Genomic DNA, 18,064 nt, shown 5'->3' with positions numbered 1-18,064 from the left:
CAGAATCATGCTGTGGGCCTGAGGGATGGGAGGCGGAGTGAGTATTCATCTTTTAACATGGTTGGTGCTGTCGGGAGGGCCTGCAGCCCTCAGAGCGGCTCCTTCCAGCTGCAGAGGCACAGAACAGTGTTTGGCTGCTCCCGGGTGTCCAGATCTTGCGTGGTCTCTGTGCACTGGATCAATGCAGAGGATGCCATGGAGGGGGAAGGTTGCTCAGCCAGTACCAGGGTTTTTGAGTATTTGTTTTGCTTGTTTCTAAAATTGGTCCTGACTGCAAAGCTAAAAGCTTTTACAGCAGCTGCAGAAATCTACAGTCTCTAGCTCACAGCCTGGTCTGTCATTTTGTGTTGTATCATGCACTATTCTAGGAGGAATCAAGCAGCAGGAGAGAACTTTGCCTATGATCTCATAGCACAGTTGGTTTTCTAACTTGATTCCTCAAGGCACCTTTAAAGGAAAGGAAGCCCACAAATAAAATGAAGATATTAAAATATATTACCAACTATAAAGTGCAGTATTGATTTGGGTTAATAAAATGCAAATTTGCTATTGATCCTTTTGATTTGATTTACTGATTTGATTTGCTTCTGCAATGAGATCTTTGTTTTAGAACAGATGAGAAGTCACAACTGATGAGGCTTGATTCAAGGTCTAACTGCTAATTTTATAGATTCCTGCTTCCGAGTCTTGCTTTGTCATTAATTTGGGATTTTTTTCCTGAAGGAAATTAGCTATAATACTTCAGCTGAAGATGATTTCCCTTCTGAGGAAGTGACATTATGGAAGGTCTCTAACTGCTCTTTAAATTTTCTGTGCTACTATCAATTTATATAAAGAAAGTCAAAGTCAAATTTATATTGGAAGTCAAAGTCCACCTTTCCTCTTGAAATACTTGGTTAACAGGGTAATGAAATACAGTATCTCAAGTGGAACACAGTTACTGAGCACCATGACACACAAGTTTAGAAAGTCTGAAGGAACAGTCCCAAGTCATTCTAAGGTGTGTATATACAACTGTCTGGTCTTTTTGGACTAGCTTAATTTTGGAGTAGATTGAAGAGGTTCTCTCTGCCATAGAGGTTCCATATACCTCTAGTAATAACAGTGTTCTGTGCTGGAGGAACAGCCAGCCTAGTTCAGTTGCAGATGCAGCCTGACTCTGGAAGTAGTTTCTCTTACCTTCTTTGCTGTTAAGGAAAGTCAACTCTTAATAGAGTGTGCTGCCACAAACAGTTGCCTCAGGACAACCAGAAGGGGTTGTGGTGAGAGGATGCGGGAATGTTCTAAGTGAGCATTGCGTGCTGTGGGAATTGGAGAGCAATTGTTTGACTGCGTATTCTTGTGAAGCTTTCTTGACACTGTATGCCAGTTCAATAACTTGGTCCTTCTTTAAGTTATCCCTATTCTCAAATTGTGTTTTAAAAAAAAAAAGGCATTTTTTTGTCTGCTCAGTTGTTTAGCCTGCTCACACACAGTTCTGAATAAAATCAAGTTAGCAATTTGTAAGTTTGAAATGCTGCTCTTACTCTGGTTTTGACTTGTGACGTGCCACATTACTATTATGAGTTGGCCTATTCTAACTGTTGTTCTGACAACCTGCAGTGGAATCTGAAAGATGCTATTGGAGTGAAAATCCTCGGTTTCAGTGTAACCCGGAGCATGTGCTGGGCGGCCAGAGCAGTGTCTTGCTGCCTCGAAGGCCGTTTGCCATCTAGTGGCTTAGATGCATTAGTGCCAAAAGGGTGTAAGTGGAAAAGCCGGTTCTTATTAAAACCAGTTGAAGTTACAGTTTTTTCCCCTCTTTTTCCACCTCCCCATGTTTTGTAGCTGTTTCTGTTTTGAGGTGACAAGCCAAACTGTCCAACAAATCATCACTAGTTGTCACTTTTGCCAATGGCAGATGCCTGAAAATGTCAGGCTGTTGCCTCCTGTTACCACACTAGTTTGTTGTGGTTTATTCCTTGAAGGTTTCTACTTTTTTGTCATGAAAATGTTTGTATATCTGTACAGCGAATAACATGAATCTTTACAGTAGCGTTTGATAGATGCTGCAGCTTCATGCTCCTCAGATGCCCCTGTGCAGCATATCTGGTAGTTTGTGATGAGTTTTAATTCACACAGTTCAGCCACCCCTGTTGACATCAGCACAACCCATAACATACTCTTCATTTCTGCTGCCACCATCACTGCCCCTAAGAAAAGCCCTGAGCCTGAGTTGGAACAATATTTTTAATTGCCTTTTCCATTTGAGAACTGGAAAACTGCCTAAAGGAGAGGGGAGGAGGTGATGTTTCCTCCCCTCTGGCTAGAACACCTTTCTATGACCCCAAATCTCTGAGATCTCTTCCTGTCTCTGCAATTACCAGCACAGCTCAGTTTCTTCTCTCTGTCCCCATCTCCCCATCTTTATGATGGGATAATAACCTTTTTGTTAGACTTTTCAAGTTAGGTGTTCCAAATATTAGTGTCACACTTAAAATAATTCATAGGATATACTCCTGGGCCGTGTACATCCACATCTGTACATCACTTCCAGATTGCCTAAAGACTGTTATCAGGAAAAATGACCAAAGGAAAAAATCTGAAAAACTTCACTCTGAACAGGTAAGGAATGAAGTGGTGGGTGTGATGCCTCAGAGGTGGAGAACATTGGTGTAGTGATGGCTTCTTTGCTTGAGCTTGAAGAATTTTGGTTGTTTTAGTTTTTCAAGATCCTGATATAAACTATTGCTGTTCATATTCTGTCATGAAGTGGTAATCAAGTAAGGCTCAGGTATTTCACCCTGCTCTGAAAACACTTTTTTAACAGCTGCTGTTAGACATGAAGTTTTTAGTTCAAATGTAGCATTGCTGTGTGACTTCTGAGCGAAAAATATTACTATGCTTTTGAAGGGAATGTTCTGTAACATAGAAAGATACAATCTCTTTATATATTGCTGCTTAAATAATAATCTGAAATAGTCTGGAACTATTGTGCTGATTTACACTGAGTCTGAAGTCTTACCTGTTTGGAAGACTTAAAGTCAGTGTATTATTCTGTTCAAGCCTGTTGATGCAACTTCAGTTGCATCTTTTCTATTGAAGGGGACTTTTATTTTTTTGAGGTGAGATGCTTTCCTCTTGCAGCAGTGAGGGTGCTGTACCTCACTTTTGATTGTATTTCTCCTTAATTTAGGGAAGACTGGTGGGTTTACCCTCAGTTTAGAAAAGAACTGGTGAAACTCGCATGGAGATATGTCAGAGATCTCTGGAAAACAGCGCTTGTCAGAAAATGCTATTTAATATGATGTACCTTCTCATGAGCCAGGGTGCCGTTTTTGGGGGTGGTTCTAGCGGAATTCCTGCTTGTGAAGCAGAAAGCTGGCGCTGAACGTTAGTTTTGGCACCTGAGCTGACCGGAGTATTTTGGAAGTTAACCACTTGTATCCGAAGCGCTCCTGAGTAGGGCTCGTTCGTGCTGTAGCAGGAGGAGCACAGCCCGTGGGCTCCGTGCCCGCGTCCCGCCCGGGGCGGTCCCAGCCGCGCTGACGCGATCGCGGCGCGACGGCGCCATTTGCTGCCGGCGGGAGCCCATGGACGTGCTGGGCCAGACCACCCGGCTGGCGTCCTCCAGCGCCCTGCTGCAGGTGCGGGGCCGCCCCGGGCCGCCTTCTTCCTCCTCCTCATCCTTCTCCTCCTCCCCTGCGGGGCCTGGCGGGAGCCGCCTCGGCGCCGCTCGGCCCGCAGGAGTTTCCCGTGCGGCTTCCCCCACAGGTGCTGTTCCGGGCAGTCACGTTCGGGCTGAACGCCTTCACCCTGCGGTACCTGTCCAGGGAGCTGCTCGGCGTGGTCAACGTCAGGTGGGGAGGCGGCTGCAGCGCCCCCGGGCCCGGAACCCCGCGGGGCTTCTGCTCTCGGTGTTTGGTGTAGGAGCTCGGGGTCTGCGCTCTGCGTGGCCTGTCGCTTTGCTTAACGCTGGTTAATTTACTGTTAAGTGGTTTAGAGTGTTTATCGGTTGAATGTCTGAGAGTTTGTTTTGGCCAGAAACGGAGCCGTTGCTGGCCTATTTTCTGTGTTAAACCATCAGCTTGTTAAGGAAAAACTGGGCATGGCTGTGTACTGCATGCTGTTGCTATACAATACATTTTGCAAATGCTTTTTAGGTTTATAGCGCACTTCAGGTATTTTTTCCATTGGAATAATTGCATGTAACTACTTCCCTCCTTTTTTAGGAGATGGTGATAACTTACCTCTTAGCCCCATGTTTGCTTCACATACTTGTTTGACTTGTTTGTCAGGCAGTCCTGCGTAAAACCTGTCAGTGATGCTACTGCATGAAGGATTTCAGAAGTAGTGTGTAATGAAATAATTTTTTTTTGTACTTTACCTCCTTTAGGCTGACTCTGCTGTATTCAACGGTTGTCTTCCTGGCCAGGGAGGCATTTCGCAGAGCGTGTTTGAGTGGAAGTACAAAGCAAAACTGGACCAAAACAATTAATCTATTGTGGCTGACGTAAGATACCTTTAAAAATTTACTTAGAACTTCTGTCTAATTCTTGTCTGAGTGCTCACAAAATTAGAGCAGGTATTTATTTACTGAGGTAATTATTTTAGCATTGGCCATTTAGTAGCCTCAGGCATGTTTTGGGACTAATGCAGGAGCTGGTCAAGTCTGTTGCTTTAGCACTTATGGACTTGATCTCTTTTAGGAGCACGTGGGAAAGTGCGTTGCCAAAGGTGTTCTCAGGAGTTTGTTCTGTCATCTTGCCTCGAGTTTCGTTTTTGTTGTAGCTGTTAAAGGAAAATCCTCTTGCACAAATACATAGTTCTTTACTTTTTTTTCCCCTCTGTCTGCTCAGTCTTGCTCCTTTATTACTCGATTGTATTTGTGAAGCTGCTTTAGAGATTTTGTTTTTTTTCCTCAAACTCTTTTTTTGGGTGTCTTAGGCCATGATGCAGTTTAATGGTATGGAAACAGAAATGTTTTGGATAGGAGGGGTGTGAAAGGGTGAAAGAAAGGATTGGAATTAAACAGGGAGCAACCAGGACTACTACTTTCAACTGCAGTGCTGTTTATAGCAGAAAGTAGATAGCTTAGAGTCTATGTGAAGCTGCAGCCACAGAGTGTAATCGTACATTGCAGCTAAGTGGATTTTATGACTTGTTTCTCCCTTCTGGTTCCTGGACCCACTTCCCTGCCACTTATGCTCTGTCAGATCTCACAGCTGTGCAGCCACAATTAGGTGGGTTGAAAAGTAAGTTTACCTGTCTGATGTGGTGGAAAACTACCCCTGCCTGAAATAACAGTGATCTTCCATTGGGTCACCCTGCTCACCTCCTCTGGAACCACACAGCTGTTAATTAGATCTGACCCAGGAATGGGAGGTTGTGCATCGTTATCTGCATCCAGGTATAAAGAAGCAGGATTATCCCTTCCAGGGATAGGCTTAATACTAGTATTTTAAAAAGCATTAGATCTGTTCTCTTCACTGTTCATTATAATCAGTTTTCTGATATTTGGCAGCCTTTCAAGTGGACATTAAATGATAATTAACAATGACTGTGTGCAACTTTATTTTTTTCTTTCTCATAGAGACGTATAACTTTAAAAGAAGATTAATGCTCTTGAAGGATCTGAAATATGCCTTAGGAGATTGATTTCAAATACCTTAGGGATCTGATAATGGAAGGGGTGAAATAGATTCTGCCGCAATGATGTAAAACTTTCTGCTCTCTGCCAGAAGCGTGTGTTCCTGCGGCAGGGTCAACGGAAGGTAACGCACGTCTGCACCACTGCGCTCAGTGTGGCTTTTTAGCTGCAGTCGCTAGTCAAAGTGGCTCTGAGCTACTGTGGAGTATTGTGAGCTGGCGTACTGGAGGTGCAGGCGTGCCTTTCCTTCTGCTCACTCTGCTCTCTGGAGAACCAGTGATTTCTGAACGAGTGAGATGAGCAGTTGGAGTGGTGGCATCTTCTGTTACAGCAAGATCCAGTGAAGCTTGTCTGCCAAACCCTTGGTAACCACAGGCTACAAAAATGGCAGTAGTGAGGGGTTTGCAGTATTCTGTCAGCTGATATGGGGTCAGAGTTGTTCATTCCTAGGGAACAAGAAATGCAGATAGTTGACCTTATGTTAGATTCTTCAGTAGAAAATCAGCAAGGCAGTAAAATGTTTTCCTTGTCTTGCAAAAGAATACCTTAAAAATGTGTGTTACAAAAAAAAGTATTCTTGGTGTTAAATTAATTTCTTAAGGCTTTTTTTTTAAATTATTTTGGTAATATGTGAAATTTTAATCTACTTGTCTTGGCTGTTTTTTCTGCTTAAATAACGTATCTATTGATTTTTATGTTAACTTTTTAGAGTCCCTCTTGGTGTTTTTTGGTCTATTTTCTTGGGCTTAGTTTGGCTACACTTGCTTGAAGTACCTGATCCATCTGTGGTTCCTCATTATCAGGCTGGTGTAGTGGCCTTTGGTCTTTCTGCAATTATTGAACTTCTGGGAGAACCATTCTGGGTTTTAGCACAAGCTCATTTGTTTGTGAGACTTAAGGTTAGTAGAGTATGTGGGGGTGCATGTGTGTGTGGGGGGAATTATCTTTATTGAAAAGAATGAATTCCTGAGCTAGATCTTTGTATACTCAAGTTTTTTAAAAATGAACCTGTGTGTACTGTTCAGGTGTAACATAGATATGATTTTGTACCTGTTGAAGGAAGAAAGTTGGTTTATTTATGAATTATTGCCTTAGTGACATTAAATACTTGTGAGTTTTAATTGGAGGGAGAGGCACACAATTCCGTCAGTTTTGCATTTTGGTTGTTGGTATGAAATTGTGAAATGTACCAATTGAGAACATGATTGCCTCAAGCAAAATTTTCTCCCTTATGTCCTGTACAAAGGACTGAGAAAGTGCAATGGCGGAATCGCGAAATGAGAATAGAAAATTTACCGAGAAATTACAGACTAAGATGGTCAGCTCAGCAGAAAATAACTGTGATAAAGTCACACTGAGCTTGAAAATCTTGTATTCCTACATAAATCCTGTGTGTGTAACTAATGTACTTTAAGTTTTTGTATGCAGTTAAGTTGGCAGAAAGTAAACCTTCTCTATTTTCTCTTTCTTAAAGGTAATTGCTGAAAGCCTCTCAGTAGTGTCAAAATGCATTTTGACGGTTATTTTAGTAGTGCTTTATCCTCAGTGGGGCCTCTACATTTTTTCCTTGGCTCAGGTAAGTTTCCTTTGTTCTCTTTTTCTATAAATTCTTGATTCATCTGAATTTTTGCTTGCTGCTGTGTTTGACATTTAACCTACTAAATAAGTTTGAGGAGTGAGAGAGAATTTTTCTGGGAGGTTTATGGTTTAGCACCTGTGATCAGTATTTTCCTGATACTTGTTCTTGACTTGGCATTTTGACCCCAGGCGGTTTAATGGATGAGAATGAAAGCACCTTGTTCTGTCTGTGAAGGTACGTTGTATGCAAATGAGGTTACGTTATTCTGTATAAGCTTTATGTTGACTCTTTCTTAATGAGTTATACTTTCAAATGCTTGAGGACTTTCGTTTACCACCTGGCTTCAGAATTGTTAGACTTTGGATTTGACTGTATAGAAGATTAGAAGCGTATGTAATTTTATCAGCCTGTACCACCAACCTGTATCACCTTAACAGGAGGTACTAAACATGTGTAATATGTATGTGCAGTAAAACATCTTCTTTACCACAACGAAGAATGGATATAACGGCACCGGAAAGGTAGGGTTGTGGCCTGTCAAGTAGCAGTTTGTGTAGAAATGAAAACATGATTATTTGATTGTTTTTTGTTCAGTGTTTGCAGTGGCTGTAGTAGGGAGTTCATAACTGATCGAAGAAAGAGATGTAGATGGTAGCTACTCTGTCAACTTGATTCTTGGACTGAGCAAATAATTGATTTAAAATTGGACTTCAAATCATTGTTCTAAAAACGCTGAATAGAATAGAGAGCAAAGAGATATGATAACGTGCAGATTAAAAAAATGAATCAACTTCTTGGGGGAATTGAAGTCTTTACCTAGTTTAAAATTTGACAGGAATAAGGGCTACTCATTACATTTTGTTCTCTCTGAATTTGGAACTCTAGTATGTAATTCTAGTGTGTGATTCTGCATTTGTAAGTTAATTTTATATCATTGCTTGTTTTTTTTTCTCTCCCCTGTCTTTCCAGCTTTTATATGTCAGTGTTCTGGTAATGTGCTATGTAATGTATTTTATGATGTTTCTGGGGTCTCCTGAAGCAACAAAGAAGTCATTTCCAGTTGCTAGAATGAAAGCTCTATTACCTAACTTGGTGGAAGATGAGGTGGGTTGCACAGTCTATTTCTTGATTTTAGGTTTTTCTTGAGAGAGTTTTGAAAATTAGTTTGAGATAGTGGAGTTAAGTTATTTTGAGAATATCTCTGCACTGTAGAAGTTATGACTGATTAAAAAATATCTGTTTATGGTTTGTATTAATAAAATCCTTTTCAGAAGAAAAATTTATGAAGCTTGACCTCTTTGTGGTGGGCTCATAGCTGGCGTGGCTTTTAGTATCTTTGCACAAACCATATACTGGAGACAGGACATCTGCAGTGTGCAGGGGAATGACCGGGTGTTACTAGATCTGAGGCAGTAAAGAAACCAGAAGCATCTTACCATGGATTTCGGCCCTTGGACTTTTCCGGAAAATAAATGTGGTACACAGCACCCCACAGATGCTCCAATATCTCTCATGTCCTCTCAAAATGAGGCAAAGAAAGAGGTGAAAAGACAGAGAGGAAGCAGATGCTTTGAAAAAGATTTGCAGCTTGAAAAGAGAGAGGTAGTTATTGATTGCAAGACTTGTGGGGACAGTTTGCAGAGCACTAAACAATTGATATCTACAGTGAAGCTGGAAGTTCTATTGGCATGTCAAACAGCATGGGCCTTTTTTCCTGTCTCTAAGTACTTTTGGCAGAAAACTTGTTTGGGTACTTCATCTGCAACAGCAGTGATCTTCAGCAAGGGAAAAAGTATTTGTCAGATCAGAGTGATGCTGGTGCCTGAATTTAGCAATATTTTAGGTTAGTTGTTTTGTAGCTATGACATTGTGCGTTTTCCTCATCAGTACATTTATAGCTAGCCTAGGGTATTGTACTGGCTTTATATTTTCTATTTCTGCTCTGTAGTTTCAATAATTTTTCTAACATGTCAGTAAATTTTTTTTTTGCAGACCTTTGTTAACTGGAAGGAAGCACGGTTGACTTGGAGCTTCTTCAAACAATCCTTCTTGAAACAGATTTTGACAGAGGGTGAGGCTTGATATAGAGTTGTGATGGAGAAAGGCTAGTGAATGCTTTTATAAAATTGACTTAAAGCTTGAAAAAGCTGGGGGATGTGTGGGTGTGTGACTTTCAGAGGTTGCTGACAACAAATGTTACCAACCTGAAAGAAGTTTTTGAGGGTGTTGTGAATTAGGTGCTGGCCTGCTTGACTTTCTCTTGAATGCTTAATATTTGAAGTGTCTGAACAAATACTGAGAAAGATTTAGGGACTTATTCTTAAGTTCTTTATTTTGAACTTACAGGTGAACGATATGTGATGACTTTTTTGAATGTGTTAAATTTTGGAGATCAGGGTAAGTGTGATGGTGTTGTGGAATGGTGACAGTTCTTAGTCACTGCTCTTCATATGGTTCTGAAAATGACTTAAAGTATTTGAAGATAACTTGAAAATCTGGAAAGATTTCAAAGCTTTTGTGACTTTGAGATACATTATGGAGAATTTTATTTAAGATCCTGGATTTTTTCTTTTGATCAAAACTTTTCAATTGGATACGGGATGCCATGTATCCTGTTCCTTTTTTTAAAAACAAAGAAACAACTTCATTAGTATCTGATGTGTTATAGTTGCCTGTCTTCAGTGTAATTCTGTTTGTTCTCTTCAATCTTTGTTAGCTGTTATGGTGACAACATCATTGTTTATCACATTGCATCTCAAAAGTCTATTATGTTCTGTAAAAGAATTCAGTGGTTATGGAATAATGTGTGGCGGTAGCTGTTGAGATGACTGAGTTGGCAGCACCTTGGGTCTTGATAGCTTTGGGAGGGAAAATAGACTGTAATTGTTGGCTCACTGTTAGAAGTTTCTTCGCTGGTTATTACATTTAATTACTGGCAATAGTATGTTCCCCCATAAATACTGAGTATATGTGTTTACAGTCAGTAACTGTGGCCGCTTTTGATTCTCCCCTGCAGAACAATTGAACTGCCTCTTACTTGAAGGATCTTTAACAGGGCAACGAGTACAAACATGCCTGTACTCTCAAAATGTTGGGAAACATTGGTTCCAGGTCCTATGAAATCAGGCAGAACCTTATTCTGTTATTTCCCAGTGAATATGTAAAGCACTTATGCCTGACTTCATATGCTCTCAATGACTGTACTGTGTGTACATGTATATGTACAGTAAGTGTCTTGGCAGGTTTAGAGCAATATCTTGCAGAGGATGGAAGTGCCGGTGAAATGTCATGTGGTATTGCTGTTCCACTTTGTGAAAGTAAAAAGAAAGAGCAACCTCACCCTAAGAAGAGAGAGTTCTCTCTTCTCCTGTATCGGTAGATCCTTATGCTCCTGTTCCCATCCAGTGAAATTCATCAGGAACTTTTGCCTTCCTCTGCAGTTGGAATTTTAATGTGACTTGGTGCTGTTCCTAGGCTCACATCTCTGTAGTTGGTGCTTTTGTCCTGTCCTTGCCAGTAGCAAGCGGTGCAATTTTGAGCTGTGGTTTCTGGGACTGTCAGAATATTTAGGGAATACTGCTTTAGCGTTGCACCGAATTCTACTTGTTTTCTCTTTGTTCAGTGGAAATTTTAAATTAGAATTCATGTCATTGTTAAGGACTTGGAATTGAAATGCATGTAAAAAAATAGACTGGTACTATGTTGTTTTTGTTTGTTTTTGTTAAGGTGTATATGATATCGTGAATAATCTTGGTTCACTGGTGGCCAGGTTTGTCTTCTTGCCTATTGAGGAGAGTTTTTATGTCTTTTTTGCAAAAGTGTTGGAAAGAGGCAAGAATGTAAAGGATCAGAAGCAGGTATGTTTATTTTGGATTAATGGCACATCAAATACATGATTTTTGTTACAAATAAGTTGCATCACAGAAGTGTGACTGGTAGAAATGTATGTTTAAATTTGAGTAGAAAGGCTGTTAAAATGGAAAAGTTGGAGAACAAAAATGTTGAGTGAGGCTGGGCTGAAAAGAAAATAGGAGAAGTGCTAATGAAATAGAAACAAAGATATGCAATGGCATAATACTGCCTTGTATTGTAGCAGAAGTTACTGTGAACTGTGTGATGTAAACCACACAGTACCATGTATTTCCATATAGACTTAGAGCTTTTGAATTGTACGTGGAGTATCAGTGGTTAAATGAACGTGAGCTTAGTTTAATAGAGTAATATTTGTATGTGCTCTAGATAAGAAATTCTTGATCAGTCATGAAGTCAGCCTGGGCTTTTGTTTCATATTGTGACAACTTTTTTCAGTAATTCTACTACTTGCACATCAGCACACAGTTAAACAAATCCCATGTCTTAGGTTATTGGTGGGCTAAGAATGGCATACGTATATGTATATCTTATACATAGTGAACCTGATATGTATAACTGGCAAAATGATTATGAGTTTTCAGTCAGTGTAGTGAAATTATATCAGAAGAATTACAAGAACGCTTCTTATAAAGAGGTGATAGAACTGACAAGTTATTTGTTCTGGTGTGGCCAGTGCTGTGCAGCAATAAAAACCTGACCCTACTGCTGACTCAGCCCGTGGCCTTGGGCACGTGCTGTGCGTGCCATTTACTGATGGTTAAACAGGTGCAAGTGCTGTTTGCACATCTTCTTGAACAGATGTGTTCATGGCTAATATTTGTGTAGAATTTGTAATGTATGAAACGTAGAAAGGAATAATATATAAAAGTCGTTGGAAGTTAAGACCAAGTGTATGGATAATTCAATAACGAAGGATAGATTTCACACCTTTTTATGCTGTGCAAACTTTGATTTTTCTGTGAAGTAGCTTTTCTGTGTGAAAATAAGTAATAGATGGATTCTGATTCATGTAATTGGCTACAACTTTCTTTTTTTTTCAGGATGACGTTGCTATGGCCGCAAATGTATTAGAACTGCTGTTGAAACTTGTGCTTCTCATTGGCCTCACCATCATGGTTTTTGGCTTTGCCTATTCTCAGCTGGCTCTGGATATTTATGGAGGCTCAATGCTCAGTTCTGGAACAGGTAAAGATTTATAAAACTGGCAAAGAAACCATCCTTCAAAAAGAGAAACTGCAGCTATTATGCATTCTTGAGTAAATCAGCAGAATTTTTTTTTCTATAAAAATCCTGCCGAAATCAGTGAGTGAGTTTGTCTGAATCCAGAACTCTTGCCTTTGTAATCACATGTTTAGTATGTTGTCAGCTTAAGCTAAAATATACTGAGGACCTCTAAAGAAATACGATGAGATTTGGGACTGTACCTTCCTGCAGTTTCACATTGTTGGAAAAGAACGTTTTAAAGGATTGTTTGGCTACTCCATGATGTAAAATTATAACTCCAGCTGTTTATAACAACAGCAACTTTTCACACTCCACTTACACCCAAGCTATATAACAAACTGACCTAGAAACAACAATACTTATTTAATAGTGCTAAACCACATGATGGTAACAATCTTGCTATAGTTGTACATATTGAGGGGTAAGTTTTACAAACCTGTCCGCGGAAGCAGTCAAGGAATTGGTAGGTCACCTTGGATTTTCAGGAGAGAAAGTAGATGTTCATTTAATTCCTTCTTCGTAACACAAACACACAAATTGTAGCCTGGAGTTTTCTTGGGCTCTTCCAGTGCTTTGTCATTGACCTCCAGTAGCTCCTGCTAGAAGAACCAATCTGCCTTCTGTAGCTGAGCCCTGTGTAATATCTTGGTTCCTATCTGATCTGCCTTGGGTGAAGATCTAGCAGCTCCTCCAGGGAGCTTTTTTGTTCCATTTCTGTCTGGAAACTTTGTGTGTGTGCCATGGTGGGAGGGTCCAGCTTGCACTTTCCATTTCACATCTGTTACAATTCGGAGAAAGCTACAGGGAAGATGAAAGCATGTGACAGGATAGTGTGTTGAAGAAAGCTGCACCTGGCAGAGTTCTGCACCTTCAAACCATAACCTTAGAATGTGGCCTATTGGGTATTAAAATCACTTGTAATTACCTTATTCAGTGTTAAGATCATTTGCTATATTCTAATCCCTTGGACACTTTCCTGTTTTTAAATATTAAACATTTACATGTTTTTGCTTTAAACCCCTTACATGTCATTTGGAAGGTGGTGCTTGATTTCTATAGTGATTTTAAGGAAAACCCTGTGTCTGCATAACCAAGAAAAAGTGTTAATAACTTGAGTGTTTTGTTTTGAGTTGTCTTTCTGCTGGTTCTATTAGATTTGTTTCTGGTTTTGAAAGCAAATGTTGTGGAAGATTGCCATTCTGGACTCCGACAGCCAACTTTTTATGAAGAAAGTGTCTTCTGTCCCTCTTCAAGAATGAGTGTCTGGGCTTAATCTTTCAGACATGCTTACTTGACTGAAAAGGACTCTGTTTAGGAAATGACTCACAAGTAATTTTATTTTGTTTCACATAATGATAATCTATGAAAATGAAATGTTGAGCATGTGTACTGACTTACTTGTCCAGATATTAATGGATATATATTTTTTAAATTTCTGAGTGCTCTGTAACCTAATGTTTTTTATGCAAACTTGAAAGCCTTCAGCTCTGCCCCATATCTGCAGTGTATTTACTGCTCACTGGGCAGTTGTCCATTAGAACAGAAACAGGAGGAGACACAATAATATGAACTACATTGCTTCCATCAAGAAAGAATGAATATTCACGGATGCACACTAACCTGGTAAAAAGCATGGGATTTTTTTCCCCCAGTGTTATAGTTTCTAAAGGACAAGAAAAAGATTGATGTCTGAATGGAGGATTTTGAAGTCGTGTATAAATGATCTCTGACCCATAAAAATCCAAACACTGTTTTTCATCTAGCAGTTTTGAATGTTTTGGGCAGCCTTTCTGTTTTTCTTAGTGTTGGGTTCGATATGTACATTGTATTGCTTTTAGTACCTCATAAGGACTATTGGATTAATTTCCACAGATTTCTGTACAATAAAATATTTGGGTTATGGTAAATGTTGATTTTCATTTAGGAAATATATCCATCAAAAAGAGCATTTTAGTAAAAGATATATTTTCTGTTACTATAATAACTGCTGCTTTGGGGTGTTTGGGGTTTTATGTTGCCTTGTTTACTTGTGTTCATATCAAGATGCCTAGACAGAAGAAGTGTTCAAATGACCTTAAGTTTTCATTATTAGTGATAACATTACAACTTATCTCTTAACGAGTGTAAAAACAATGCGGTTTTATAAAAGAGACAATAATCTGCTTCTCATTCTGATTGCTTTTTAGGTCCGGATCTCCTCCGATGTTACTCTTTATATGTCCTATTTCTTGCTGTCAATGGAGTAACAGAATGTTTTACGTTTGCTTTGATGTGCAAAGAAGAGGTAGACAGGTAGGAAATAGTGTCTGCAGAATATCCCTGTAATTAATGTGCATATGGTTCACTTGGAGTTCAGTACAGAAACAGAACAAGGGCTGCTTGCATGACCCTTTAAAAGTGTGAACTTGTTTGCAAAGTCACTGTTTGGAAAAGAAGCTAAATAAAGCATCATCTTGTTGGACGTTATTTTTGTTCAATACACACCTAAAATAAAATAGCAAAAACTCCATGAGTTTTTACATTGTTAACTATTCTTCCTGGATTTGACTTTCTCAAGTGAGTAGACAGTTGCCGAGTGAAATAAAATTTCCTTCACATAATGTAGTTCTCAGTTTAATTTGTTTGATGTATTTTCCTTTCTTTCAGTTAATTGTTTTATTAACATGTCTGTTCTGAAATTTGTCTTTTTTTCATTAGGAGATGGTAAGAGAATTTCTGTTCCTTATTTTGGAAAATAAATTGGGGTATTTCTTCAGAGGTTAAGTTAGTAAATACTGGAACTGTATACAAAGTTTTGCCATTTTTTTCCTAGGTACAATTTTGTTATGCTGGCCTTGTCCTTCACGTTTCTGTGCATCTCTTATTTCTTGACCCGCTGGCATGGCAGCGTCGGCTTTATCCTCGCCAACTGCTTTAACATGGGTATTCGAATAGCTCACAGCACCCACTATATCTACAATTACTTCAAAGAAAGCACCTACCGACCTCTGGCAGGCTTGCTTCCCTCACCAGTTTTGTTGCTTGTTTATATCATAAGTGGAGTAATAACTGGTTTCTCTGAGGTAAGTGTCCTTTTCAGATCTTGTTTTTACCATGAAAGTTAACGCCAAATGACTTTTGTGTCCACGTGCAGAGACATCATTAGCAAAAAAGACTGAGGGTAGGCTGGAAGACTTCCATTACAGGCGAGGCAAGATACAGTAATGAGAGATTTTATCTTTGATACAAAGTTAACTCTGCCACCTGTAGAAGGTGTATCCCATAAGTAAAATAAAATTTAGCACTTTTCTGCTGCCTGTACATAAATCCATGTCTTTAGTTCTTCATAATGGAAATTTTCAGTAGCGCAAATAAACTGTTAGTAAAAATGCTGTAATAAAGTGATAGAAGAAAACCAACCAAAACAAGAACAGAAACAAAAATCGCCAAGAGCATGATTTTTACATTTATTCAGGCTACAAGAGCTTTGTATTTTGGAATGGGAGATTTCCAGTGGGTTTCGTTAGAAAATAGCCTAATACTTGCTGCAAAGTAGCAGACTTTTGTAATAGCGCCAGCGGACTTTTCCTAATATCTCAATTAACATATTTCTGCATGTAATAGTAACTTCCACATTTATCAGGTATCTGAGTGCTCGTGTTTTGCTGATGGAATTTTTATTAAGAAGGCAAGTGTTGTGACTACCCAAGACAATATATTGTAGGATCAGTGCATGTGGCAAAACAGCGCTCAGCTTGACAGTGGTGTTAGCATGGTTGAGAGAGGTGTTGGACCTGGTTGTGTACTGAGGTGGTAAATCTACTTTGTGCTGACCAGTTTTTCTGCACTTGCTTGTTTCCTTTGTTTAGGTGATGTTTTGCTGCGATAAGGGGTGGATGGCGAGGCTGGTGCACATCAGCGTGGGGGCTCTGTGCTTTGCAGCAACCGTCATTACTATGTTCTGCACAGAGACCAAGCTGGTCCACTTCGTCAGAAGCCAGTTCCTCTCCCGGTATATGAAGAAAGGAACGTGAAATGCTCGTGTGCAGAACAATTCTTGCACATGCTTGCAGTAAAGGGCTATATTTTTTTGCGTAAGATCTACATGGAGAAGGGTTTCCACATGTGTTTGAGTTCTTGTTATCGGAGTGGCAATATAGAAGATTGCCAACTGAATATTATTTTGTCTTCTGAACAGTGAAAGAGAGATGAGTAATTTTCTCTTTATGCATCATTCTTTTCTAACCTTCTCTTCAAAGGCCTCTTTGGTAATGAATGTAGAGCTACCATACACCCTTCTGATATAACCTAGTTGGCAGACTTCACATAGAGCACCTGTTCTTACCAATGGGGTACGTGTGCAGAGGAGTCATATGGCTTACATCTTAACATGTAATTAAGAATGCCCTTATTTGCTATGGTGGGCTGCTTAACTGGTTAGAAAATAAATGGTCTGACAAAAAACAAAACCAAAACAACCCCAAACCACCAACCCCAAACACAAACCCACAACACAAAAGCTGAAGACACCACTAGAGCAAGGGCCAATAGCACTGTAACTGTTCCTGAAGCAGAACCTAATGCAGTGCATGGAGATTGTGGTGTCAGGGTTTTGAAGCCTGAAGTGGTGAGCAGGAGGTTTTTTGTTTACAAGGAAATTAATGGAATACACAGCATGTGTCTAGTAACTGTAAGATTATTTCATTCCTATCACTCATTTATGAGGGTATTGATTGATTTGTCAAAAATACTCTGAAGCTTCAGCTAAAAGGAAAAGGGGCTTTGAGCAGTGTTTTAGAGAAGGTGTGAAGTACAGTCACTTGGATTCTGAAGTTCCAGACGTTAATAATAATAAAACTTCTTACTTTCACTCCATTGTTTTTGGTTTTATCTGAGATTTTAAATCTCAGCACAAGCAAAATTGTCTCAATAAAAATGTTTTTATCTTGTCTGTGAAGTCAAATGTTAAAATATATTTAACGAGATTTCTTTCAAGGACTTATGCATATTTAATTATTGGGTAGATAATGGTTCATGTGTTGCAACTAGTTTACCTCATGTCTTGGTACTTGTTCAGTCTCAACCTTTGAAATTTTTTTTTTAATCATTGAAAATGTGGACGTTCAGAAGTTGTAAAATTAGATGTTAGGCTATGTTAGATTCACTAATAGTGTATTTTATTGCTGACCTAAGATCTGAATTTGGCAGTTTCAGAATGTACAAGTGGCAGGTTTATAATTATCAGTGTTCCATTGCAGTGTTTGGATGGACCAAAACATGTCAAGCAATTAAAAATATGTGATCAGACACATACAGTCGGAAGCTTTTCTAATAGTTTATATAGTATCTCTGCAGATCCTGCCATGGCTTAAAAAATACTTGACTGTCATGGCATTGTGGCAACCGTAGCTCCAAGTGTAAAATGCATTCTGGTATCATTGTCTTCGGTTTGGTTCTGTTAGAAACATTTTCTAAACTGTTAATTTTCACTTGGAGATTATCACCAGAGATACTTTAAATGAGAATTTGGTGATTAAAACATTATCATGGAGAACCCAGAACGTAACAGAGGAAAAGAAAAGTGCGCTTCCTCAGCTGCTGGGGGTGTTTCTATTGCCTGGCTGGAAGATATGTGATTTGTGATATAGAGACTTGCTGATTCTTCTGAGCTTGTCACGAAATCTGTCAAAACAAACTCTACATTTTTCTGTCCTGTTAAGTGAATTTACTAGTTCTTTGCTATGAGTTTCCTTGCAGAGAAAGATTTGGTATAGCCCTGC

The 18,064-nt window shown here is 39.4% G+C and overlaps 1 protein-coding gene across 1 annotated transcript; it reads left to right on the top strand.

The window, feature by feature from the left end:
- The first annotated feature begins 3,472 nt into the window (after positions 1 to 3,472).
- RFT1 (RFT1 glycolipid translocator homolog) lies at positions 3,473 to 17,241 on the top strand. The gene is made up of 13 exons (XM_065845617.2): positions 3,473 to 3,626; positions 3,754 to 3,839; positions 4,376 to 4,492; positions 6,339 to 6,528; positions 7,104 to 7,205; positions 8,178 to 8,312; positions 9,201 to 9,279; positions 9,555 to 9,605; positions 10,935 to 11,065; positions 12,122 to 12,266; positions 14,492 to 14,597; positions 15,118 to 15,367; positions 16,154 to 17,241. Exons 1-13 carry the CDS (start codon positions 3,573 to 3,575, stop codon positions 16,316 to 16,318), a joined length of 1,611 nt encoding a protein of 536 aa, XP_065701689.1. The 5' UTR covers positions 3,473 to 3,572; the 3' UTR covers positions 16,319 to 17,241.
- The last annotated feature ends 823 nt before the right edge of the window (positions 17,242 to 18,064 follow it).

The sequence above is a fragment of the Patagioenas fasciata genome, chromosome 10 (assembly GCF_037038585.1).
Source record: "Patagioenas fasciata isolate bPatFas1 chromosome 10, bPatFas1.hap1, whole genome shotgun sequence".
Lineage (NCBI taxonomy): Eukaryota > Metazoa > Chordata > Aves > Columbiformes > Columbidae > Patagioenas > Patagioenas fasciata.
This window is presented reverse-complemented; position numbering and strand designations above follow the sequence as displayed.